Consider the following 27574-nt stretch of genomic DNA (forward strand, 5'->3'; position numbering starts at 1 on the left):
GAGTCAGAAGACAAGACACAACCTCAAAAATCAACATTATTGTAGCTGATGCGCGGTAACGACAGTGCAACAATCAGAAAACAGCGAGCTTAGTCGTCCTTAAGAAGAAAAAAAAATCAATTTAATGTCAACAAAGCAAGAAATTTCCTGTAATTGTAAAATGATTTTTTTTGGTAAACACCTTAATTTTTTTAAATAAAGGAATAATTCCTGGCAAACAGGAATCTGTTCCCGTCGGGTGAAAAGAAAACAATACATGAGGTTCAGAAAGTCAGGCAGCGGCAGAAACACGTTTGAAACAGATGCAGGGATTTTCCAGATGAGGTCAACATCTGCTGACAGAACCGAGCCATCTTTCCCCTTCCTCTTTCCGTTAAAAATAATAAAAAATAAATCTGCAGATGAGTTACAACTCGCAGGACCAGAAGAGTCAGAAACAGGGAAAAAAAACATCAGATTTTCTTGTTTTTATTTAAAAAATATTTTTAATGCACCATTAATAAAGGGTTCAACGCATTAATACAAGAGAAATATTGCAAATAATATTAAAATCATCAAATTATGAGGAAAAAAAATAATAAAAAATAAACAAATGAAAGGTATGTACACGTTTCCTCATGGAGAGAGGAAAAGGAACAACATATTTACAGCTTGGAATCCGTTTGTTTCCATGAGAAACAAACATCTCTACAATATTTACAAGTACTTCTTTTTATTTCAGGTTTTTTTGTTTTATCCTGTCGTAAATAAGTCTTGTTTTGTGTGGAAAGGCTTTCGTTGCAACAAGCATTATAGTACACAATTTTCAGGTTGCGAGGGAACGCAAAAGAAAAAAAAAGAAAAAGAGGGAGCCTGGTAAAAAGTTTCAACATCGAAGCTAAACTTTGGACGGTCCGGGAAAAATAAAATGAAATTAAAAAAACTAAACACGGGAGAGTCTGAAGTGCAACACGAACTCGTCCAGCAGAAAAACAGCCAAGTACACGGCGACAAACATAACTTTTCCGTCAGGATAGAACATTTTGGAGAGGGACGTTCGGTATGCGATAAACAGACTAAATAAATACAAGTGAATTCTGGAGGAGCAGGGCAGCTTCTTGTAAAGATAACCTTATAAACATCTGTTATCAATAAAAACAAGTTTAAATCCTTCAGTCGTTTTTCTTCCAACAGACTTTTGTTGTTGTTGAAAGAAAACAGGAACACAAAGAGAAACTGATATACACCTTCAAAAGGAAAGAAGAAGAAAATATTTAATGCACAGGGTTCCTACACAGTTTTTTATAACTTACAGTTTATATACTACTTTTCATGTAATTTGCCAAATATGGTTGGAGTCACACAATAAATGCAAATATGGAAAAAGAAATTTGTAAACGTGTCTTAATGTCTAAAATCTACTAAAATGGTGATTTTTAGTTATTTTTGAATGTACAAACATTCAAAAATCTAAACACTGATGTGTAAAAAATTGAAAGTGAAGGCAAAATGATTTAAATGTAGCAGAAAATGACTGGAAAAATCTAACATTTCAACAAGTCGTCAAAGAAATTGTGTAGGAACCCCGAAAGAAACGATTGTTTGCTTTTTTTTTGCTCCTTTATTCTTGGAGAACCTGTGGGGAACATCCAAGCAATTTCCAGTTGCTTTATTCAAGCAATTTTTTTACAAACTTTGTGAAAATCTGCAAACCTTTCATACAGAAGAAATGCAGCAAATAATGAGCAGTTAAAAGCAGGTAGATCAGAGTGAAGAGAGAAAACTGTTCTGTTGTGCTGACTGTCGGTAACGGCTGGAAAAGGAAAAATATTAACACTTTCAGACGGCAGAAGGTTGCTGCAAATCAAAACCAAGAGGGACTCTGAGACAACAGCTGAACACTGAGGGGAAAAGTCATTTCATCATAAGAAACTTTCTGCAAACGCAACAAAATACTATTAATTACAGCAAAGGTTTTCAAAAGAGAGATGGAAACCAAATCACAAAACAACTATCGCACTCAGAAATCCTGCATGACTGAAAACTTAGTTGAAAGAAGTTTTTTTAATTATTATTATTATTTTAAAAGTGCGCCCACGACAAGCGATTTTTAAAAACCCTGAATTTTCTGGCATTCCTGTGCGTTTGTGTTGGGATGAATATGGATGCTGGGGGAAAAAAAAAAAAAATATATATATATATATAAAAAAAAGAAAAATCCCATGATATGTATAAAAAACTGATCTGACACAGACAGAAATGACCTGTGTGTTACTGCTTATCAAACGGACGCTGGCGTGGAAATAGAAAAATAAAAGATTCTATGACTTGTTCAATACTGCCACACCTCCGGTGTTGAGAAACCCAAACAGGAGGCGCGTTAACGCCAATTGAAGTGAAAAGTGCAAATGTGTGCGACACCGTTTCCTACTTTCTGGGGCTCTGAACTCTGACAAAAAAGAAGAAGAAGAAAAAAAAAGGTAAAGGTCGGCTGCTGGCGAGGAGAAAAAAAACAAGAAGTGCTTTTTTCACTAGTTGAGCGTTCCGCGGCAGTTCTCCGTTCCACACAGGCAGGGGATTTTGTTCTCCTCCAGGGGGAATTTGTAGTCGTAGGTGATCTCCTCGTTGACGGCGATCGGCTGCTTGGAGTAGATCACGATCTTCTTCTGAGACTCTATGGTGATGACCTTAGCGTAGCAGTTTGGCTGAGGGAGGAAGATTTTAAAACGTTTAGACGTCGGACCTTCAGAGTCACATAAAGATAGTTACAAACTCAGACTTTTGTCACATGCAGGGCTAATGTCGCATACGTAAAATTATATTTAATCAACCAGTCAATCAAGTTTATTTGTAGCACATGGTGATAAAAGAATCATAAAGGCATCAGTAGTGAAACTACTAACCAAACATTTTGCTCAGTAGAAGTAAAAAGTAGCCGTCCAAGAAATTACTCAGGAGTAAAAAGTTTTTGGTAACTGATCAGATTTTCAATCACATAATATTTAAAAATTACACCAAAATATAAATTTAAGTGAAAATTTTTGTGTTTTAAGGATCAAAATGGCAATAATTTGTTTAAGTAACAAAAAACCAGGTGTGTGTCTGTGTGTGATGACTTTTTGGTAAAAATATTTTTGTTTTTCATTCACTGGGAAGAAAATCCAGAAATTTACTAAATTTAGAGAAGAAACACTTAGTAATATAGTTACTCAAGTAAAAGTAAAAAGTGGTAAAAATACTCCTAACAGAACAGTTTTTCAAAAAAGCTGCTCCAGCAAATGTAATTGAGTAAATTGAACTAGTTACTCCCCTGCTCTGCCAGTGACAAACATCACATTTTGTAAAGCTCTGTGAGCTGCAGCGTCGCCTGAAATGCAATAAACTTATTGATTTGGTGGAGACTCACAGTGCAGCAGTGGTTGATGAAGCGCGCCAGGTTGCCACACTTGGTGGCGTCTATTATTGTGTCGTGGTCCACTCTGAACAGGTAGCTGCTCCCGATGCCCTGCTGAGCGTACCGCTTCTCCCGGTTGTCGGCCACCATCTGCATCAACGAGTCGGAAAATGGGATTTAATTGATGCCAAAACACAAAAACAACTATCACTTCTCTAACGGTGAGCAGGTTAGAATGGGACTATGGGTGATACAAAAAGTCTTTGTTACATTTTATAGCACATATAACGTCATTTCAGAATGAGCTTTATGCACTTTTTCCATTTAAATTATCCTGGATTCCATTTTAGCCACATTTATTGACCCATAATGGATGTAATTATGGTGTAGATGGAAGAAAAACTTAATTAAAGCAGAGGCCAGCATCTTGTTATTCTGTTTCACACAAGAAACAAACCACTGTGGTTTGACAGAACATTTGTTTTACAAGATGTTACAAACTGTTTTCCTTTTATTTTTAAGAACTAAGAATCTTGTTTTCAACCAGAAAGTCAACAGGAAAAATGTGTGAAAATGTCCATAAAAATCAGGCCCGTTGTTTGTTTTTATTTCTTCCCAGTGTCACAGAAATCTCTACTGACGTGAGTAACGACTGGTGCTGCTTTCACCTTCCTGCAACTGCGCAATTACGCAACCGTACTTTTTTGAAAAGCATTAGTGGAGCCTTGTGCAAATAGAAAAGAATGCACCAATTGGTTTCTGGACTGCAGGTGAACAACAAACCACTTGTCTTTTCGCACGGAGCGATAAAAGCAGCTGACCAGTCAGAACTCAGCTTTGGAATTTGAGAAATGAAAACAAAATGAAATAAAGCGCTACCTGTCTGATGTTCTGACCCACGTACTCGATGACCATCTCGTCGGCGGCGATGGGCTCCATGGCAAACAGGCCCCATTCATGGATCCTGCTGCGCCCAAATCGCAGCTTCTTCTTTCTGAACTGTAAGGAGGAAAATTAAATGGAAATAAATGAGCTTTTCCTTTCTCTAAACATGACAAAATTAAGTGATTTATTATATTTTAGAATCAGAAAATGGAACCAATAAACTAAAATAACTCCTAAAAGAATAAAACCTAAATTTTAATTCTTCAAAATAAAGAAACATTTAAGGTTTCAGAGCAGTGACATAAAATTATTTACTGAAAACAAGCTGCCATATTTGACTAAAAAGTAACTTCTAAGTTAGTTTTGTCTTATTTCAAGTACAGACGTTTGGACTGGACCAAAAATACTCGGTAAAATTTTGTGTTTTTGCAGAACTCCACCCAAACGTTTTTAACATAGTTTCAAAGTGGCTGTGTGTTAAATTTAAAACCACCAGAAACCAGAAACGGCTTTGCTGTTGGAAGAAAGCCTTTTGCTCTCGATATGGAACAACAAGCTACATGTTGACAAACGTGTTGTGCATGGAACATCATCACGGCTGCAACCCGACCGGAGGTCGGCTGTACCTTGAGCTGGTTGAGCTTAAGTAGGTCAGAGTCCATGACAGCTGTGGTTCCGATGACAGTGAGGAGGCGCCGCTGCTCTGAGCGCCGCTCTGATAGCACCCGATTAGCTCCCTGCCGGGAAACGAGACACAGAAAACCTTCAGACAGAGCATTCCTCAGGAACAACATCATCACTTTGAGATTGGATCCAGAGCTGCACCTTGACTCGCTTTTGCAATATTCAGGGTTTGCATACATTACCTGCAGTCAAACGCAAACATTTTCAAGGCTAGTTTTCAAACTTTGGAGATAAAAACAATACTAATGGACTAAAGAAGACAGTTTCAGTTCATCGTTTTATGACATCATCATTTATCACTGTTAATCAGGATTTGAAAATTTATACAAACCTTAAATATTTGACTGGTCTGAGAACAAATTTAACCAAAACTTTATTACAAAATTGTGCAGATAGAATATCAAGCACTTTATACAGAAATCAAGCACTTTCCAAACCTTGAAAACGTCGTATTGAAATTAACGAAGGCGTTATTGAATATTCCAGTGAGATTGGGGGAATCACATATTGATTGAGTGAAGACAGGAAATAACGAGCAATGGAGGAAAGGTTCCTCTGCATTTCCACAGCGTAAACTAAGCTAAAGGTTGTGAAGTCTGATTTAGTTTTTATACCACAATGACGTTGATAAAAACAGAAGAAAATGTTTTTGACAGATTACCATTCCTCTTCTTACCCATGAACAGTTGAAAACAGTAATAAATCAATTTAGTTTAATATAAAAAATGACACTAATCAATTTCTGGGACAACTTATGGTCCAGTAAAATCGATCTCTGGTGCACAATTATGGCACATCATTATATAAAACCAGATAAAATGTGACACGACTCCTTGAAAACAGTTGTCTGGTTTAGTACCACGTATGGAAGCGAAACATATCGGATTTTTTTGCAGGTGAAAAATATGGAATTGTGTCGTTTATATCACAGTGAAAAACCCAGAGATAGGTTGGCTATTTGCATCTTTTAATGTGTTTCTACTATTTTATTAAAAAGTTTAAGTGGTTAAATCAGAATCTGTGCTAATTTCTTTATCAGATTAATCGCCAGACTAATCGATTAATCGTTTATCAATCAAAATAGTTTGGATATTTGGATAAAAAAACCTGATTTTCTGACATTTGCCTGCTGCGCAAATTTATGTTTGTGCTCTGAAGTCATTCTGTATAGCAAACGACAAATTTAACCTATTAAATCGTAGAATTTCGTAAAATAACCAGAGAAACTTTCATGGTGAGACATTGTACATAAAATCTAAGAGCAAAAAGTCTGGAGCATTTAAAAAAACAAAACAAAAACAAAAAAACTATCCACCAGACCCTCATCTGCATGTCTAGGAATCTAAACATGCAGATGAGGGGAAAACCCCTTTATGGAGGTTTTTTCCCTGCATTTCATCAACGCTGTTGCAGCTTTACATTTCAGTAACCTGAACGGAAAGAGAGAGGAGGGACTGCCGGTAAACACATGTGCATTTATTACCAACAAAAAGGAGAAATTTCAAAAAAGGGAAACACAACCTGAATGTTGACTGCAGACTGCCGAGTAATTGTGGTCACAAGAAAAACTTTACAAACACTCTAAATGCACATGAAAGAGACTGTAGTGTCACATAACTTCACTGTGCAGCTTCCTAATTGCCTATAAAGAATAATAGTTTTTCCCAACAGAACGAAATGTTTTTCCTCTGGCCAAAGTGAGTCATTGTGGGAGTTAGAAGAGGATTTCCACACAAACATGACGAATAACAGAACCGATCCAAACATTTTACATGCTGGATCTTTTCCTCAGTTTTGTGTTTGCAACAAAAAGCAGGAAAAGTCCCGCCTTGAATCAATGATTGTGCTTCAAATGGAAGAGGAAAAAGTGGTTCATGTTTGGCTTGATATGCAGGAAAATGACAACATGAAAGTTAAAAATATGAACGGAAAAAACCTGAAAAGGCTTTTATTGGAGAAAAAGATCATCAAAACCATTTATAAATGGTCTTATGTTGGGGAATCCAATTATTTAAGGATGATTTGAACTTTTATCATGACATAAAAAACTAAACCAGGAGCTTTCCTTGCAATAAAAACATCAGATGTCTACATTCAGATGTTCTTTTTGCAAACGAAAAGTGTAACTTCATCAGAAAGGTTTAGAAAAACATTTCGTCACATTATCTGGAACAACTTTCAAAATTCAGAGGTAACCAAAAAAAACCCACAAATTTTCATCCACATCCAACCTGAATAAGCAGATCAGCACGCTGGCTTCAAACGGTACATTTATTATTTTTGTTTTTTAGCTCAATAATTAACTTTTTTTTTTATCTATGTTTTACACCAGGAAGCAACAATGTAGAAACAAGCCATGTTTCTCATTATGGTTTACAAGCAAAGTTCACTTTAATTATACTGAAAGAGGATCTTCTGTGGGAAATGTTTATGGTTTGGTTTAAGGATGTGGCCAATATGCAAAAAAATTCCAAAAAACTGAATCTTGTTTACGAGAATAACCAGAAATATTAACACGCTAATGTAAAAGAATACTGGAAAAGTTTTTAAAACAAGAAAATTACTGCACCAGGGAGAAGCGCCTGGTTTTATTTTTAGCTTCATAATCAATAATCCTCTGTTGGTGTTGAAGGGGAAATAGTAGCTTAAAATATTTTGTTTTGTTTCGATATGATCTAAAGAGGAAGAAATCGCAAGTTTTGAAGGTGGAAACAAAGTCAGAAGTGACACAGGATGCATTGTGAAAGCGCTTTTTCAACAGGCGTTAAGCAGAACTGGAACAATGAATTGTGATTAATCAGATTATTGTGACTAATATGATGAAATTAATATAATTAATTGTAATCAATCAATTGTGTAAATAATTGCAAACTAATTCAATAATCAATTATTCACTTATTGGAGCATTCAGACTCAAAAAAATGATGATTTGCTGAAAGACTCAGGGCTGTAATTAAGCCAAAACTGTACAGAATATTTTGCATATAAGATGAAATAGAAATAAAAACGTTTGTAAATAAGTTCTACCCAAAACTCAAGTGACGTAGTTTTAGCTTCACGTGGCAGATTGATTCCAAAAAGAAACTTTTTTTTTATACATTTCTGATGAAATCCTCTGCAGCTGAACCTCAGAAGATTCGTTGTTTTTGAGGGAAACATCCATTTCCTCTCTTGTTGTAGTTCAAGAAAAGGTAACAAATAAAGAGATTTAACAGACTTGGGTCATTTTCTTTTCCACCGCTTCTGGTAGTCACAATTTACGGTCTTTGCTATAAATATTTTGGGTCAAGCTGTACATATTTCTGCGTCTGAGAACCGTTTTTATTGTGAAAGCAACAGAACATTTAAATCACTTTGAGCAGTAAGTAGTCAGAGCTTGGAATAGTTCCTGTAAATAATTTCATCGTTTTTTCTAAATATAACCCAGAGTTTCTGCAGGAGAAATGCAACCTATTCCATGCAAACCACAGAGAAATGTTTTTTAGCGTTGAATTGTTTAGCCACCATGTTTTATTATTTACAGCAATCAAACTTCCTCAACCTGCAGCACACAAAACAAATTGGGACTAAATCAACTTTGAAGCATCTTGAATGTTTACAGTTGAGTTGATTAAATCTGCACCTTCAAATTCAGACGGCCATCAATCTTTTAATGCCTCTTGCCAAATCTGTTCTTGCTCTAATTTCCAGCTCAGCTTTCACTTTGGATGTTCGTGCCAGCTCTTGTTTTATGACCGAAGAAATATTGCCAAATAATGACAGTCTTTTGGATCCAATCCTGATCTGGAGATACGTACTCTTTTATTTCTTTCTGGCCTAATTTAGTGTCAAGCTTGTCTAAACAAAAACTATTCTGCAACTCTTCCCATTAATTTACATTTCAAAGTATGTTTTTATGTTGTGGTTTTGTATTAGAGGGCTTTAATTTTAAAAAAATATTGGTATGTTAAAGAATCTGACAGAACAGAAAGAGTCTCAGCTTGAAATTATACGTTTCTCTTCATTTCAAATTAATTTCTGGTTAGGAATCAAGATTTATTGTTTGCTTTTAGAGAATTTGACTTGTTGAAAAGTGTTTTATGACACTTATCTTAAAAGAACCAGCCAGAAAACTAAACGTTTTTACAGTTAGGTGCTTTTTAAAAACTTAAATAAATCTCATTGGTACAGACTTTGCTTTTGCAGGAAAATTATTTGAGTTTAAGAAGAAGGAAATATTTCTTTTCAACTAGTGTTAGACCTTTTTAATCATGTCGGCCAAATGTTTTTACAATCAGACACATCCAATTATTTCCTGGAAAAAAACACACCAACCTAATTTAATTTAACACGCAAACTAAAGGAAACGCCTATTTTTAAATCTAATTACGTCAACAAAACTATTAAATAACATCCAGACGAGACACTTAGACTTTTATCAGATGAAAATACTTTTAAACAGTTTCTCATTCGCAATTACAGTTTACGCTGGGATGAAGAAATTAATCTGATTAATCACAATTAATCAATTATTCAAATAATCGTCAATTAACTTAGTAACCAAATAATCGACTCTAAAACATGCAACGCGGTAAAAACAACAGATTGAGCAGGAATTAAGCCAAAACTGATTAAAACATATATGTTTTGCATTTAAGATAAAATGTGTGTCTACAACAAATTAAACTTCAAATTCTGAAAAAAAAAGATATTAAGCATATTTTTCTGTTCAGTTCCAAACAATTTGATCAAAAACAAACAGACAGCAGATCAGCCCTGCGCTTTTTGATGTTAAATCAACCAGAAAAGCATTTTACACATTTAAAAAAAAGAATTTAATTGTTTATTTGGATCTTTAATGAATTTCTAAAAGTGCATATTAAAGGTACAAGTGGTGAAATGGAAAAATCCAATTTCTTTATCCGATTTATAGACTGAATAATCGATAGTTGCAGTTCGACTTGACACCAAACTCAATGTTATATAAATAAGAATAACCAACCACAGAGCTGAAAAATGCTCAAAAGCATCGTCTTAGAATAAAAACCCAAACTTTTCACTCCATATAAATTTGGTTCTTAAGTGGAAATTTAAGAAACTCACCGAGCTGTCGACGTTTTCCACTTCCCGTATGACCTGCTCAGGCAGGTCCAGGTCCAGGTAGACGTCCTTCTCCTTGCGGCTGATGGCGTAGTAGCCTTCGCTCCTGGCGCATCCCGTCACATGCTCCCGCAGCTGGCCGTCCGCGCTCTTCTTTTTACGCCGGGGGTTCGGCAAATTGGTTAGTGCAGGTCAGAGGTCAAGGGCAACAAGAGACGGGTCGATTTAATCATTGGTACCTCCTGGCCAAAACTGGCAAAGTTGAAAGTAATTGAGACGCAAAAGATAGATTTCTTTTGTTTGTTCATATTAAGCTAAGTTTGTAAAGAAGTCTCAATTCATAGAAAGGAAAAAACTAAATGTATGTGAAAAACGAGAAATCAGCTCGTTAGGTTGAGAAAACCAGCAACAAAAATAAATGCAGAAAATTTTAAATTAACTGAAGAAAATAATTGAGGAAAAATAAATGCGTAAAACAAGAAATCGACTCTAGAAAAGGTAGTTCTGTGATAACATAAATCTCTCGTTATAAAGAGAAATGGAAAGTAATTACGACCACTCTTGGCTTCCGTAGAAAAGCAGAAAAAACTTCACTAAGATTTTATTCTTTAACTGGATCAACATCAAATCGAATAAGCTTTTGCCATCAAAAAAATAAGCTTTTGCCATTTTTGTATTGCAGTTGAGGGTCGAATAATATTACTAAGAGGGCTAAAAATGGCCCTGCGCTGTTTCTGTGGAAATTTTTGTGTTTCTGTGGAAATTTTCCCACTGAATAGCCAATTCTAACTCAAAGAGAGGCCTGTTGAAAAGGATATCAGTGTGGTTGACCCAGTGGGTGTCGTTGAGCCAGTCGGAGCTGTGGTCGTCCTGCAGCAGCTTCTCATACGTCTTCTTCAGGAAGCTCAAGTCTTCCCCGTCCAGACCCGAGTTCCAGATGTCATACAGGATGGTCATTTGCTCAAACTCGCTGCGGTTTTCAAACTTTAAAAGTAGCGGCTCAGGCACCGGCGTCGGTTTGGGCCAGCGCTGCGACGACGTCACCCCGGCCTCCTGCAGAAAGAGACGCTCGCTCTTCCTCATTCCTTCAGCCACTTCGTTCTCTGTGTCCGAACTGGAAAGTTCTCCAGACTCCAGCTCCTCCACGTCCACATCCTCCTCAAGATCTGATTCCTGCAGCGAAAAAGGATCGTTGTGTGTAACGTCGTACCATTTTGTTAATATTTAAGGTGAATAAATGAATACAAAGTTGGAACCATAAGGGATCAGCGCCATCTTGGTAGGCAAGCGCAGAACAAAGCACAGATGCACCATTGCATCTATCTGTCTATGCACCAAAGTAAACATAGACACTCTTGGAAATGTGCAAGAGAAAAAAAACAACAAAATCGCTTTGGATGTCATTTTGTAAAGGACGTAGAAACTCTTTGTGTGAATAACAAGGTTCCGGTGACTGGCAGAGTAAGTACATGTAGTAACAAACACGCAGACTACACTGCAAAAATACAAAATCTTACCAAGTAATTCTGGTCTAGTTTCGAGTGTAAATATCTTAAATTACACTTAAAATAAGACCAAATTAACTTACAATTAAATATTAAAGTTTATTTCAAGAAAATAATTCCTTAATAATGGTGAAAAAGTGTTAGATCAGTTATTAAAACTTAAACCAGCCGTTTTGTCTCAGGCCTGTCAAATAAAACTCGTTTGGATATAAAATATCTTCGTGGAAATTTACTGCAAATATTGCATAAATGAACTGAAAAACCACATTTGTTGTTACATCTGGATTTAAAAATGGTAGAAAAACAGAAAAAAACCCCTGCTTTTTCTGTTAACCAAGTTAAAAGTGTTTTAACTGATGGAGAAACGCGAATCGACGTATTTTCAAGTAGAAAGTTTTTTTAAAAACACGTGCACTGTGGTGTTGCAAGGGCATCGCACCTTTTCGATGCGCATCGTTTCTGTATAAACAAAGACTGTGATTACAACATCTTCATGTAAATGTGTTAACAGAATCATTGTCATGTAAACAGGCCCTGAGTTTGTTGATTCCATACAACTGAACAGTTCAGGGCTAAAAGTCCTACTTTTTTCTGTGGCTGGTTTCCTAAAGAAGAGTATTGCAGATATTTCTCAAGACCAGAATTGGAGTTCAAGTCGTTATTATTACCATAACAAAGTAACGTAACGATTGTACCAGAACTTATGGGGACAAAACCGTGAGTCTGTTCTCTTCCGGTGGAAAAACCTGCATTGCATAACGAGAAATGACGAAGTAGACGCGCTGCCGTGACGTGAACTGACTCTGGGTTTTAAAACAAAGGCGACGTCATTGATGCTTCACCGATGAGGAAACCGCACACCTCCAGCTTCCGCTTCCTCTGCTTCGTACCAAACTGCTTCTTCTGCTTTTTGCTGAGACTTTTTCTGACTTTAGTTCTGGATTCACTTTAATCTGAGGATTCTGAGAATCTAGATTTTTATTTCATTTTTTTCAAATAAAAATTTTGACTTTAATCCCAGAATTCTGACTCTTTCATCAGAAATTTTAATGCCACATTTTTATTTCATTCTGAAAATTCTGACTTATCTGGGAATTCTGACTTTGGTTTGGGAATTCTGACTCAAATCCCAGAAGGTGTTGAAGCCACTCACCTCCAGCTTCCTCTTCCTTTGCTTCTTGCTGAGCGGCTCCTTCTGCTTTTTCGTGCGATGCGGCTCCAGGTTCTCCTTGTCTTTCCTCTTCCTCTTCTCGCTCTTGTCCTGGTCGACCTCCAAGCCTTTGCCGACGTAATTCTTCCTCTTTGGTGACGGAGACACCGGCGCCATCTGTCTGTTATCATCAGAGTCGCCCAGATCTCCCACCGGGGAGAAGTATTCGCCTCTGTCTCCTCTGGGCGGCACCGCCTCTTCGATCACCTCCTCCGGCGCCTCCAGGACTCCAGAGATGGAGTTGAGGTCCGCCGGCACCAAAACGGACACGTCCTGCTTGGCGGCGGGCTTTCTGGTGCCGGACGCCGCGGTGGCGAGCGCCGGAGGTTTGCAGTAGTTGTGCTCCAGAAGTACGACGACGCCACCGGGGCTCATCACCAGAGCCAGCGACTCCAGGGAGAACGGGTCGCCCTCCATCTTCTGCTCCTCAGCCTCGTCCGACGTCTCCGTCTCCTCCGAGTCCCCGGCGTCCGGGTCCATTTTTAGCGCCACGTCCGCCAGCACCGACAGGTCCGCGCCGGCCAGCTGCAGAAGGCTGGAGACGCCGGCCTGCTCCCTGATCCTCAGCCGCTGCTCGCCGTCCTCCTCGTCCTCCTCGTCCTCCCTGACGGAGTGGCACACGCTGGGCGTCCGGGTCCGGCCTCTGGACCGCTTGTTGCCCGGCGCCGCCTCGGGGGCTTCCTCGAACGCCATGCGACACATCGAGGCGTGGTCCAGCGGTAGGTTCTGAACAGTGCGGCACACCATAACCGGAGCGGCGGGTCTGGGCGAGTCTTTGCCCGCCACCCGCTTGCCGGGGGATTTCGGGGAGGGAGCCAGGGTCTTCTTGGACTCCTCGGGGTCCTGGTTCCGGCTCGGCGGTGGGACGATGAGCGCGTTGCCTTCGCCAGGTTTCGAGGCGAAGGGAAGCAGCTGGATGCCGTGAGCGGGTCGACAGGAAGGCGGCGGTGTGAGAGCGATGGGGGAGTCCAGAGGCTTGTCGGAGGTGGGCGGAGCCTCGCTTCCCGGTTGTGTTGGCACCGGGAGCGACGGTTTGCTGTCGTTCTCGTCTGTGGAGAAGGAAACAGTCTTCCTGCGTTTCTTCAGAGGAGGAACGAAAGCGTTTGGAGACGAAGGGCGAGGGCCGAATGGAGACGAAGGAGCCGCCGGCATATCGGCCTTGATTTCCTTAGAAACACCTAAAGGAGAGACAGATTAGAGAAGATTATGCAAATATAACTCAGAGGCTGAATGAGGGAACCAGATTTACAGTGAAAGTTTATTCTGACTTTTAAATCAAAATTCCAACTTTAATCTGAGAATTATGACTTTAATCACAACTGCACCTCTAAAGGGAGGCAGACATTTGGAAAAATAATCCAAACACACATCAGACCTCCAGGTTTTGTTTTCAGCATTTTCAGTGAAATCAAAGGTATTTCCGGCTTTTATTTTTAACCTGCTGCTGATTTTGGAGGCTTAATAGAAACAAGATAAGAAATGCTGACTGACCTTTTTTGATGTCAACCTTCGGAATAGCAGCTGCAACAACATCCCTGAGAAAAACAGAAGAAAAAATTATTTGAGCAGGAAATAAAGATAAAACTATTATATCCAACATATTTATATTTCATATCCCACTGCATCTAAATTTATTGTCAAACAATTTCCTGATTTATGCAGATAAATTGTCAGATTATTTCACATTTTGCTGGATGATAAAGAGCAGAACGTATTGCGATAAGCGATAATATTGTTATTTTGAGGCTATTTTCAAGTAGCATAAGTTCAGCCTCTTAAAGATGAATAAGCTTTGATTTCTAGTGAACATTTTACCCTGGAATTTGAAGATATTCTAAATATATCAAATAAAACAACTGAAATAGGCCTGTAGCAAAATGAACTTTTACTGGACGATATATCGTCAGAGAAGCAATAAATGATAATATTGTTGTTTTCAGACTATTTTGAAGTAATATAGTGGTAATAATGGCATAATAATGCAGGAACACTTTCTCCAAGACAAATAAACTTTTTTTCTAAAGAATATTTAACACTGGAACTGAAAGATAAATTGAATATACAAACAACAAATAAAATGACTTTTACCATCCAGTTTATGGTAGAAACAGAGAGAAGAGAAAATGATGAACAATGCAAATGGAAATCGTCAAGCTAGTTTTAAATGATCAGGCGATTAATTGATTTATTGCAACAGGTTTATGTCAGATAACGACCCAAGCTGGAAAATATCGATTTGAACATTTTGGACCAAAATGGTGGTTTTACTTGAATATTTATTTACTTGTTTTGGAATTTAGCAAACGGGATTAATGTTGATCCTAATTAACCTGAAACAGGATAAATTTTGTCTGATTTTAACTTCAGACAGTGAGAAATAAAATGTACGCATCTTTTTTTTTTTAAAAAAAACACAACATGCCTGTCATCTTCTTTCTCAGTTATGCTGTCCATTGTCGACTCGTCCATGGAGTCCGGACCGGCACTTTCCACCAGCTCCCCTTCCTCCTCCTCCTCATCCTCAGAAGAGGACGAAGAGGAGGACGCCGAAGAGGACGAACCCCCAGAGGACGAAGACAGGCTCTCGTCATCGCTGTCACTACTGAGCCCGTCATCTATAAGAGAAAACAAAGTCAGTTAACTGGTTTCTTTATTGAAAGGAGAAAAATAAACATTTAGAAAATCACTGAGTTTTACCATCTGATTCCTTTCCACTTTCCACTTCTTCGTCCTCCTGAGGAAAAAAGGAAAACATTATAAGGGAAATGCTGCCATCTAGCGAAAATCAGGAATTACTCCTACAACAATTAAGTTGGGCTGCAATTAATGATTATTTTAGGAATCAATTGTTCTGACGATCAATCGGATAGAAACATTGGCACATTCATACACATTTCCTTTAACTAGAAGTCTCCTTTATACAAATATTAAAAGGATGCAAAAAGATTTGTTCTTCTTTAAATAAGAAAAGAAACATTTTATTGTCTAAAATGGAGTAACAAATCAATCTTTCAGTAAATTCTTGATTATTTGTAGCTAAGGCTACAAATTTAGCTGCAGATATTTGCTTTATTTGCAGAAAATAAAACCAATAATTTTTATATCAACATGTTAAAAGCTAAAAACTTTCTGCTCGATTTATTGTCAACACAGAGTAGAGTCGATCTGCTGAATATTTTCTTTAATTAACTGGTTAATAATTGCTTGACGAGTTCTGGGTGGGATTTATTTTAATCTTAAATGCAAAATGAATAAATTTTTTGAACGTTTTTGGCTTAATTACTCCACTGACTGTGGTTGAGTCTGTATAATCCAGTTAACAATTAATAAAGAACTAAATTAGTTGACAATTACTTCAATTATTGATTTATCGCAATGAATCATTTGAGCCCGAAAAGATTTCGTAAGTTTTTTTCTTAATTACAACTCTGAATTATGTTCTCTCAGCAAATAACCTTTGTTGAGTTTATATACTCCAGTTAACAGTCAGTTGATAACAATCATTAGTTCACAGTTATTTCAATAATCGATTAAATCAGATTAATCATTTCAGTCATAAAATATTTCTTTCACCTAATATATTTTATCTTAGTTATTGATCAGTGTGTTATTGTCTCAGAAAATGGCATTTTTTGAGTCCATCTAATAAATAATTGTTTACTGAATTTGTTGACAGTTACTTGAAAAATCGATTAATCGTTTCAGTCCTATCTGAATATTTACATTCAGTTATTTTCTTCAGCTCAAAATACACCAGTCTAGTTTGAAATATGTTTCAGAAGTGATAAAAGCGTCTCAGACCTTCTCGCTCGATGAGCCGTCGGATGTTTCCTCTCCTTCGCTGTCAAGCTCCCAGGGTTTACGACTTCTTGGCTTCTTTTTCCTCCTCTTGTTGTCCCGATCAGCTGCATGCCTGTCTGCCTCTGGCATTCTCCCAGCTGAGAACCAGACATCAATTTCAGTTATTTCATTTCTATTGATTAATTTATACACCTCTTTCTAAAGCGGCAACATCAACAAACCTTCATCATCTTCATCTGGTGGAGTTGAAGGCCGAGGCCTCTTTAAGTCTCCCTCTTTAAACTCCTGAGGTTCTTTCCTTTTCACCTGCACCATTGAACATCAGCGTGTTTTGTTAATCGCAAAAACAAAGGTCAATGAATGTTATAGTTCCAGCTAAGCTTTACATGTAATAGCACACAATCTGGGAGCACGAAACGTTAAATGAGAATATCTAAAATTAAGAAACAGCTTGGTCTTTTCTAAGAAATAACATTTAAAACTGGCAAAAATCTTCAAGCAACAGATGTGGACCATTTCAAATTGAAAGAATGATGATATTTTTACCTTGAATGAAGGTAATCGCAGCGCTCCACGAAGAGAAAACCCCTCCAAGCCTCCACTTTTTGCCCAATCCACAAGAGACATCAGAGGCTCTCGAGGACGGTTGACCTTTTCCTCTTTCTTTTCATCGTCGCGTAAGGCAGAGACTCCTCTAACCATCGTCTGGAAAGGCTGAAAACAAAACATTTACAATTTAAAATCACAAATGGCTTCAGTTAGGCACAACTGCTTGTCAATCAAGCTTTTCACATGTTGCTGTTAGAAGGATTTTTAGGTGCAGACGCATATTTTGCTACAACTAATGAAGTTGTTCACTGAACTACTTCATTAATTGTTTAGTGACAACTAAGACTTTATCTTGCCTAAGATGCATTTTAGGCAATAAAATCTTTATTTTCTTATTTTTAATAGGGATTACAGTATATCTATGTATATTTAATGCTTTTTTAACATCGCATAAAAAGGTTTCCGAGAAAAACAATGTATAAAGTGACGATATTTTTATCCAATTAATTGTCGGAACAATCTATAGAATGACTGATTACTCAGATAACTGTTAATTGCAGCCTTAATTTCATTTACCTACTTGGGAATTTTATTATTTTTAAAAATAATTGATTTGTAACTTCATATATTAATGTATTTCTAATATTGTATAAATAAACTGGTGTATTGAAAAATTTGCAGAATGTGTACATTTTTATCTGATTAATCGATTGTCAGAATAATCGATCACAAAAATAATTGTTGGTTGCAGCCCTAAACTTTTGATAACTTGAATTTTAACATTTAGCTAATTATTCCACCGCAGCTTTGGACGGCGTGGAAAAGCATCGTCTTTTTGCTCTCCGGTATCCAAACACATGTCAAAATGATGCTTTTATGATGTAAAGCACTTTGAACTGCCTTGTTGCTGAAATGTACTACAGAAATAAAGTTGATTGATTGATTAATTGATTGTTTACCTTGGCCTTGGTCTCCTTCCTGTCCCACCATTCATCAAAAGTGGCGAAGGCGACATTCTCCACCATTTTGCGGTTCAGGTCCCTTTGCACAATGTTCTTCATCTCCTGGATCAACGAGGCCAGCACCATCTGAACCGTCGCTTCGTGTGGATTCTCCGCCATCATTGGCATTGCCTCCCCAGAGGCGCTGTACTCGTCCCCCTCCCCGGTCAGCATGGTGCCATAGCCGGGCGGCGGCATGTAGGATTGGAAGTGAGGCGGTAAGACGTGCGGCGGCCACCCAGAGTGCGGAGGCGGGATGCTGTGGTGTGGAGGCGGTGGTATCTGAGTGCTGTGGGGTTCGTGGTAGGGGTATGACATATGGGGTGGCATGTATCTGTGGTCCTGGTCGTAGTGAGCCCCGGCCCCATTGCCCTCTTGGTCCATGTAGGGGTGGTGCGTGTGAGGCGGCGGCATAGAGTGAAGATGATACGATGCATAGTCTCCGGTCGCAGCCTCACTCGGCCCTGGCGTGCCATTGGACGACGACAAACGCATCTGATGCAGGCGGCTTAGCATGTGGGTTTGCATTTGGAACGACATCGGGGCTCCACCGCTGTACTGGTTCATCAGCTCCATGGAGGTGGCGTAATCGTACATGTGGTGGGACATCGGGGGAGGATACTCGGGGTGTAGCTCCATGTGAGGAAGAGGTGGAATCCCAGGCGGAGGCGGCGGCTGAAGGGAGTAGCCGGGCGGAGGAGGGGGCGGTAAATGGGGCGGGTAGGAAGGAATCGGCGGGTGCATGGACGTCCCAAAGTGCTGTGAGGAATCAGAGATGGGTGGCGGAGAGGATGAGGGGTCTGCCGGCTGTGAGAGTCCGGCGGCGGCGGCTTGTGAGGACGACGGTGTTGATCCTGAGGCGACTGTCGGCTGGTGAGTCGTGACGGTCGTTATGGTGGTCGTTTCCTCAGAGTCGTCGTCTGAGATCTCCATGTCTTCGCCAGAAGAATGAGGAGATGCCTGACAAAACACAGAGGCTATAGTTCAAGGAACCACCAACTCTTCCACTTAAACAGAAAACAAAGAAAAAGTAAATAAATAATTCCTTAATTTTGGGAGATTGGTCGATACTTACGCCTTTACCTCAGCAAAGGCGTAAGTATTGATGTCTAAAACTCAATCAGTGATCTCAACTGCTCCAGAGAGAGGTTCACCCCGAATGGTGGAATAACCTCAGTGTAAGTCAAGGGTGTCCAAAATGTGGCCCGGTGGCCGTTTGCGGCACTCGATGTGATTTTGTGCAGGACAAAAATGGCAGCTCAAAGTTGGATTCTGATGCAGTAAATCAAATCTTTGAGAGAAATGTCCACAGAGAAAGTCTTCTAAATGTGCAATTTACAACACAAAGTACTAATTTAATTATATTTTATGAAGCAGAACTAAAAATTATTTAACTTTTTATTTTTCCTTCGAGATTAATGAAGTATTTTTTAATTGAATTTGAAACATTCAGCAACTTTTACTCGAGAGCAGACTTTGTTGCACTTTTTAGAAAAGTTTTTGAAGAATGGGTGACCTGCAAAGAATATGCACAAAATATTCAGATAATAAAAAATCATCATCATTTAAGATACTGTTTGTATTTTTTATTTTGTTTTACTAAATATGGCAAACAGTCTCAATCTACAATCACCTACATCTTGCTTTTCTGTGGAAATCACACTTCTTTTATTTTATTAAACTATTGTGTTGTATTAGATGTGCAGATAAAAATATAACTTAATTTTTCTTTCTACAGTTTTTAAAAACATTTCTCTCTTGTGGCCCTCAGTTGCTTTCAACTTGCCAGTTTCGGCCCAGGAGGTAAAAGGTTTGGACACCTGTGTTGTAAGTGAGGATGATGATGTTTAGCTTCGTAACGTACCTGGCTCTGCCCGTTAAACGGCGGCGGCGGCGGTGTGTGCGCTCCGGTCCGGACCCCCGGATCAGCAGAACCAGCCTGAGGATCGTCTTGCTGCAGAACTTCAGTAGCGTCGACGCTAACGGGGGGCGGAGGATCCTCTGGCGGGACGATGTGGGGGGAATAATTTTCGGAGGGTTGTGTCCCCGCAGCGAGGACAGTCGGACTCTTCCTCCCTTCTCCTTTCCCCCGTTTTCTCCCTCTGTGTCCTTCTCTGTCTCTTTCCGCCTTCTTCCTGTGGTCCTTCTCCCCGTTGTCCCCCCTGTGCTCCTGCTCCTTCACAGCGTCAGCTCTTCGTTCCGCTCCCTCTCTACCTCTGCTCCTCTGCTTCTCCTCTTTCCTGTCCTCCTCGTCTTCCTCATCAGACGCGAGGAAGGAAAACTTGGCCTTTTGTTCCTTCAGGAGCATCTCGATTCGAGAGTCCAGGCTGCTGCTGTGGTAGACAAACGGCAAACTTTCGTTTGTGGAGTCCGGCTCTGGAGAGGAGTCGCGATGAGGAGGCGGAGGGGAGCTGGAGGAAGAGGAAAGGTGGTGAGGAAGGGAGGCGGAGGAGGGAGAGTTGGAGGAAGATTTGGCAGTAGTAGGTTGGGATGGGGAGGAAGGTGGTGGCGTTTTGGGCGGGGCGGGTGGTGTGGTGGGACGGCGTTTGGGTTTAGTCCACTGGTCTTCGCGAGCCGGACTGTCCTGGTTAAAGTCCAGCGTTCCCAGCGTCTCAGCGACGGCTGCTGCAATAACGGAGGCCGGTGGGAGCGGCGGCGGCGGAGGAGGCGGTGGCGGAGGCAAAGCGCCGTGATGGTCCTTTTCAGAACCAGCTTTCTCTGCCAGGGTTGAACCCGCCGAACGGGAGGAACCATCCTGTGGCGGGTTCGGGGCGGGATCTTTGGAGGAGGCGTACGCCGAATAAGACGACGGCGGCGGCGACATGCTGTTGGACGACGATCGGTAGGAGTTGGAGTTGTATCTGGGGTCGGAGCTGTTGGCGTAGTCTGCGTCTCGGTCGCGGTCCCGGTCGTGACTGCTTCTTCTGCGACTGCCGTGGTGGTTGTGAGAGTGGTGGTGGTTGCGGTGCCGCTGGTGGCTGTGGTCGCCAGAGCGGGAGCCAACGCTGTCTCGCCGGTAACCCCGGTCGTCCCGGCGGTCCGAATGGTGGTGGGAGTGGTGGGAATGGTACTTCGAGGAGGAGTTTGAGTCTTGCTGGTGATGGTAGGACGACCTTCTAGAACCGACCCCGGCGGGCGCGTATCTCCCCGCTGATTCGCGCTCCCGCTCCCTGTCCGGCAGTGGAGGCTGGTCGTACTGGTTGCAAATCGGCGGTGGAGGCATTGAGCAGTGATGCGCCATGTGTGAGCCGGGACCACCGAGGTTGGGGTATGGCGGATAGCCTGGCGGCTCATTGGGACGGTACACTGCAGTCGGGGGGTACGAAGGGCGACCTCTGTGGTACAGTGATGGATCCTGTTCATCGGGGTAACGAGACACTTTAAAACCCCCGACAGAAGACGAGACTGCAGACGATGAAGATGAAGACGGTAACATGTCCTGAGGAGGATAGCCGCTGCTCAGAGAGCCTGCGTTGTAGTTCGGATGCCTGAAACAGAGAATTTACTGGATTACAATCAGAAGAGCTCTTACTTACTAAATCTGAACAATTAGAGCTAAAACGATTAATCGATTAATGAAATAATCGTCAACTAATTTAGTAGTTGATTAATCATTAACGGGAGTAAACAGACTCAAAGAAGTCAATTTGCTGAAAGAACAAACACACCCAGAACATTAATTAAACAAAAACTGTAAAAAAAAAAAAAAAAGAAAAAAAGAAAGCTGAATTGATAAATTAACTTAATTGAGATTAATCAGTTACTGAAATAATCGTCAACTAATTTAGCAATCAATTAATCGCTAAATAGAGTGTGCAGATTCAAAAAAGGCAATTTACTGAAAGAACAACAAACTCAGAACAGTAATTAAGCCAGAAACACAAAAGTATCAGGGCTGAATAATTGTGATGAATTGATTATTGAAATAACTATCAACTAAATTAGTAATCGATTGTTAACCGGAGAATCAAAAAAGGTCATTTTTTGAAAGAACAACACACTTAGAACAGTAGTTACGCCAAAACTATACAAAATATATATATTAGGGCTGAAACTATTAATCACAATGAATCAATTATTAACTAATTTAGTAGTTGATTAATCATTAGCACAGTTACCCAAAAAATTCAATTTGCTGAAGAAACAACATAATCAAAGCCTTAATTAAACAAAAAAATGCCGCCCAAAAAAAAAAAACATTCAGGTTGAAACGATTACTTGGACTAATCGCGATTAATCAATTGTTATAACATCCTTTGCTACAAATGATCAAGTGTACACTGAAGGAATACTTTTTTTTTTTTTACATTTTAGGTAAGACAGCGTCTATTTTCTTATTTAAAAACTAATTATTTGTATTTGTTCATATATTTGTACATTTGTATAATAAAACACTTCTATAAAAATCTAATTAATCGTCAGGATAATCTATGAAATACCTGATTTCTAAACTAACTGTCTGCTGCAGCTCGATGAACTCTACCTGCTGCCGGAGTAGCCTGAGTCTTGTGAGAAAGGAGTCCCAGATCTGGAGCTGTAAGGTGTTCCTCCGCCCCCCTGAGACGAAGCAGAGGAGCTCGGCGTGTATGGACCGGGCAACGACGAAGGCGGCGTGTCGATACGCTGATCGCCGAACCCGGTATCAGCAGAACCCGGCGTCATGCTTCCCGAGGTCAGGGCTTGGACTCCTGCGGCCAAAACCGCAAGCTCACTGGAAAACCTCCGCCGAATTTCCGACTGCAATGACAAAAAACAACAATAATCAGTTATGTAATAACTTGGTAAATTTCTCAATTACATTTATTTGAGTAACTTTAACAATAAAATAAAATTTTTCCTGACTCACTAACTGATCATCTACTGACTGAAAAGTCGTACCGTTTCCGGCTGCGGCTGCGCCGGCGTCTGAGACTGAACGCTATCCGTCAAAGCTTTCCCTCCGAGTGGCACCGTCTGAGGAGTGTAGGACCCGTTTACTATGAGGTCGTAGTACTTCTGCCGCTGCTGACCTGCAGAAAAACAATCAGAAAAACAAACACCTCGCTAAATATATGATCCATGTTTGATTATTTACAGTAACTTATATTAATAGATAGTTCCCACAAAACAAGACCAGAATTAAGTCACCCTGAAATGCACCATCTTGATAGGCAACTGTCAACAGCGCTGTAGAAACAACATTATTAAGACTTAAATTTGTTTTTCTTTTTTTCCTGCTCTTCAGGAGAAACAGATCAGTCTTCATGATCAGCACAGCTTATTTAAAAACAAAAAAAACAGTCAAGTCATTTGTGTTTCCCAAAACAGAAGGTTCTCTTGCATGCTGTCCATACCTGCAGTGCAAAAATTAACTGAATGAAAGCTGGAGATGTGTGTGTTCGTCATTTAGTGCAGTGCGCCACAGAAAAAGGAAAAATAATGCAAAAAAACCAGTGAAGAACAATTCAAAACCACTTTTTTTCTTGCTCTCTTTGTCTGCTACGCGGACTCGTTGCCTCAGGGTTTAACACAAGACATTCAAACATTTTCCACAAAGAACAGAAGATTTAGTCTGTTACAGTTTTATGTTTTCAGGTTTGATGTTTATTTTGTGACTATTAATAAGTGATCGCTGTGGTTGATTAGCTACAGCTGCTGTTAGCTAAGCTAACACTGTGGAGGTTCATTAGCTAATTTAAACTCTTGCTATACAGACGATTTGTCAGAGGGTTGGTGTTTAGATTGCCTTTTTTATTTTTTAACTGAACTGAAACACACCAAATTCCGCATCTACATGTTACGGTTGTCATAGTCAAGCTAGCACAGCTGACCTACTTCCCTCTCCCTCGCTATTTCTTTATTGAAACTTTTTCCTGCCCTTCTAATTTAGCTGTCATAATGTTGACAATTAGTATTAAAGCGCTGCGTCCCTTTTACTTTCAGGCCTACGTTAAAGATTTAACAGCAAAAAACAATGTTAGTCATCATTAGCGACCAACTTTTTCTCCTCAAGCAGGGAGAAAAAGGTGGTTGCTTCAATAGCAACCACAATAAAATGTACCTTTAATATCTAGCTGAGCATGAATGATGTTTCCCATGACAGAGGTGTTGTGCAAATGCTTGACTGTGTCCTTGGCTCCTCTTGTGTTGGTGAACAACACCCTGGCCAGACCCAAGTGCTTCCTGGTCTTGGGATGAAACAGGATCTCCATCTCTTCCACTTCACCAAACTTGGCGCACATTTCTGCCAGGAAAGGCTCCTTGATATTGTCATTGAGCCTGGCAAAGGTCACCTCTTTGAGGGGTATGGGACCAACGTAGAACTCATCGAGCTGTGGCAAAAAAACCAAAAGGTTAGGAACAAAAAAAAAAACAACAACAAAAAAAAGCTCTGCTATTCCAGGAAAGTGGAGTGTCTGATCTGTGGAAATTATAAACAAGGAACAGCTGAAGTGCAGGAAGACGTCTGGTTTGGAAAGATAATGTGCGAGTAATGAGTGAACACAATTTTGGCCAAATGACCTTTGAGGGTGACAGATTTCACACAACGGCTGCGGTTTAAAACTAGTCATTTACATAAAGTCATCCTGAGTTCATGGCCAATCAACGAATAACCACAACATGACACAACAGCACTGACAGTGAAATAATAAAACATGTTCTTAAAATGAAGTTTAGTACCAATAAACCTCTGATGATCAACTGTCAAAGAAATGATTTGTATTGTAATATTGTAAATATTAGTATTGTTGTTTTAAGTTAATTTGCTAAAAACCAAATTGCATATAAAAAATAATAATTATTCAGTTTAAACCACAAAAACAGGCAAAAGTGGCAGGTAGTACAAATTACTTACTTTGTGCTGTGTGTCGAATGTTTGCAGCTTTTCAACAAGATTAAAGAAGAGCATCTCTTTTCCAAATAAAAATGATTGCACTGCTTTTAATTTACAATATTATAAATTAATTTATTGCTTATTGTGACAGACTTTGGAACCACATCTTATTATTTCTGAAAGGCTGAAGAGGTTTCCGATGCTGCAGTAATTATATTCATAACACAATCGTTTAACTTGCCTTGAATTTGGAAACTTCTCTGGGGGAAAAGGATGATGGCTGACATTCTTTCGCTGCCTTTTTTAAGCACCAACCATCAATATTCATTTATGCATTTACTTCCCAATTAATTCAATCTTTTAATTTTTCCTTGTAATTTTTCCTCGCCTTTTAAAACAAAATATCATATATTGGAGTAAAATTAAATTTGAATGAAGTGTTCCAGCTCAAAACTACAGTAATTACATTTTGTTTTTTTCAGATGAATGTCTAACAGATCAATAAAACAAAGTGTGAGAAGTGGAGCCCACCTTGAACTTTGGCACTGGTAAGGATATTTCTGTATACCTCGACCATAATCTCCGGGGTCTAGGATCCCGGAGTTCTCCCACAGGGGGAAACCCGGAGTCCTAGACAAAAATAACACAGCAAATAAGAACTAAACCTTAGAACTGATCTGGATTTTAAAGCAAAAAAAGTCCCGTTAGACTTACTGGAACACTGAAATGCACTCCGTCATATCTGTAAACCTTCTGCGTGACCCGCCGAATGGCCGGGTCCTGGACGAGTTTGTAGCTTTTCCACTGCAAGCTGACTGCTTTCTGTGTTTCGGTCCCACTGTCTGGATCCATCCTATAACTGAGGACAAGAAGAAAAACATTCATTTAAAAGAGGATCTGCTGGAATAAAAAAAAATATATAAGTGACTCGGATTCTACAAAAATCAAATGATTTTTTTAAGTGATAGTTTAAAGATTTTTTCATTTCCTGTGCACAGTGGATTCTTACAAAGAGGTCAATGTTTTTTGTAAGTTTGCTTCAAACACAAAAATGTATATTTTTTCTGACTCAAGTTTTCTAATTTCTGTCAGATTTCAACCAGTTTTTTTTTTAAATCAGGCACTAAATCAGGTTGAATAAAAAGTTACAAAGGATGTTTTGAAAATGGGTAAGCTTAAAAAATTAAAAAATGTTACAAACTGTTAAATTAGACAAAAAATTCAGCCTGGAAATACATATAGGTCTCCATTTTCTATTTTTTCTACATTTATCCAGACTTTGAACCAATTAAAATCAAATTCTGTGGTTTGGGGCTATTTTCCTCACAGAATCTAAGTGCATGAGGGCAGCAGGAGGTTAATTGCTCCTATTTAGAGCAAAAACAAAAAACATTGTATGTGTAAACGTCAGGCAAAGCTGCAACAGATTGGTTACATATTAATTTAGACTGTTAATGTTTTTTTTGGAATTAAGTAAGGAATGTTGTCCTGGAAAATAAGACAATCAATTTGTGGTTTCAAATTTTTCAAGTCGGTCCAAAAAACCTAAATGCACCATCACAACCTTAACAAATTAGATGCGAACTGAAACAAGACTGATGTGAAGATTCAGTAATTAGAGATACATAACTCTTGCCTGCAAAGGAACGATAAGCTGCGTCACAGCAATTAGCCAGAGATCAACTTCACTGACTTCTGGGTCATATTAGTTTATTCTGAGATCACATTTAAAGTATATAAAATGTTTAGCATCATCATCAGCTTGTTGTCGGCTTCGGTTAAGCTGCTGTCAAAACAATGATCAGCGCTACGTCACTGATCAGATACTTTAGCTAGCAGCTTGCTGTTAGCAGAGGCTAAAGCAGATCCACAAAATGCAAATAATTGTTTCAGCAAGCGTCAAAACAGAATTAATGTTCAACTCATCTGTCCGCGTTTCAGAAACGTTCCTTAAAAACCGAACCTGCACGTTGCCGATCAGTCCGACAACGTAAACCAAAGTAAAAATTAGTTGTCTTCTCGCTTTAGCTAGGGCAAACTGATGCTACTGATGGCTAATGCTAACTTAGCAACATCAAGTTAACAGTTTAAACTTTGAACTTGAAGACCTCCACATACACATATTGGTTTTTATAAGTTGCAATCGTTATATGCATATCTTATCGAAACTTCTTCAGGCTGCCTTTCCATAATTTAACTAAAATTCAGCCCCCCCACCTCTTGGAGACCCGCTCATCCGAAAGTAGCAATTCGCCGCCGCTACAGTGTAGGCAGCTGCAGCCAGGCCCGCGAGACCAAGAAGAAAAACACTGGGTCACAAACAGATATATGACACCTACGACCCGGCGTTAAAGCACATCTAACGAACTAAAACAATACCGCTACCATTCCGGAAATTAGTCGATAGACCAACGACCATCTACGAGCCCCAAAGCCATTGTTTTCTATTTCAAAATCCAGATATTGTTGAGAGAGCGGCCATCGCGTAACCAACCTGAACGCCTCGCCTGCTCCCCATCAATGCATGATAATGCAGTCTTCAGTTGCTCACCCGCACTTTCCTCTACACAGACACAAAACAAACAACACAGAGACAGAATATTGAAATTTACAACATCACTTTGAATTAAATAAAATAACAAAGATTTTTAAAATTAACTTACTCTATCATCG

General features: G+C 39.4%; 1 protein-coding gene across 2 annotated transcripts; it reads right to left on the minus strand.

The window, feature by feature from the left end:
• Positions 1-1627: 1627 nt before the first annotated feature.
• Positions 1628-27411, minus strand: setd1a (SET domain containing 1A, histone lysine methyltransferase). Of its 2 annotated transcripts, none has more exons than XM_055052004.1 (21): positions 27396-27411; positions 25616-25760; positions 25433-25531; positions 24128-24398; positions 22966-23096; positions 22571-22824; positions 19952-21575; positions 18046-19047; positions 17084-17251; positions 16759-16843; positions 16538-16674; positions 15434-15470; positions 15159-15351; positions 14228-14271; positions 12680-13914; positions 10840-11194; positions 10025-10206; positions 4885-4995; positions 4253-4372; positions 3386-3523; positions 1628-2684 (listed from the first exon to the last, which is right to left on the minus strand). In XM_055052004.1, exons 2-21 carry the CDS (start codon positions 25751-25753, stop codon positions 2511-2513), a joined length of 6498 nt encoding a protein of 2165 aa, XP_054907979.1. In that variant the 5' UTR covers positions 25754-25760; positions 27396-27411; the 3' UTR covers positions 1628-2510. The 2 variants fall into 2 exon arrangements, with proteins under 2 accessions (XP_054907979.1, XP_054907978.1); XM_055052003.1 differs by lacking the exon at positions 27396-27411 and adding an exon at positions 27119-27228.
• Positions 27412-27574: the final 163 nt, after the last annotated feature.

Source organism: Poeciliopsis prolifica, unplaced genomic scaffold, assembly GCF_027474105.1.
Source record: "Poeciliopsis prolifica strain line A6 unplaced genomic scaffold, Auburn_PproV2 SCAFFOLD034, whole genome shotgun sequence".
In the NCBI taxonomy this organism is placed as follows: Eukaryota; Metazoa; Chordata; class Actinopteri; order Cyprinodontiformes; family Poeciliidae; genus Poeciliopsis; species Poeciliopsis prolifica.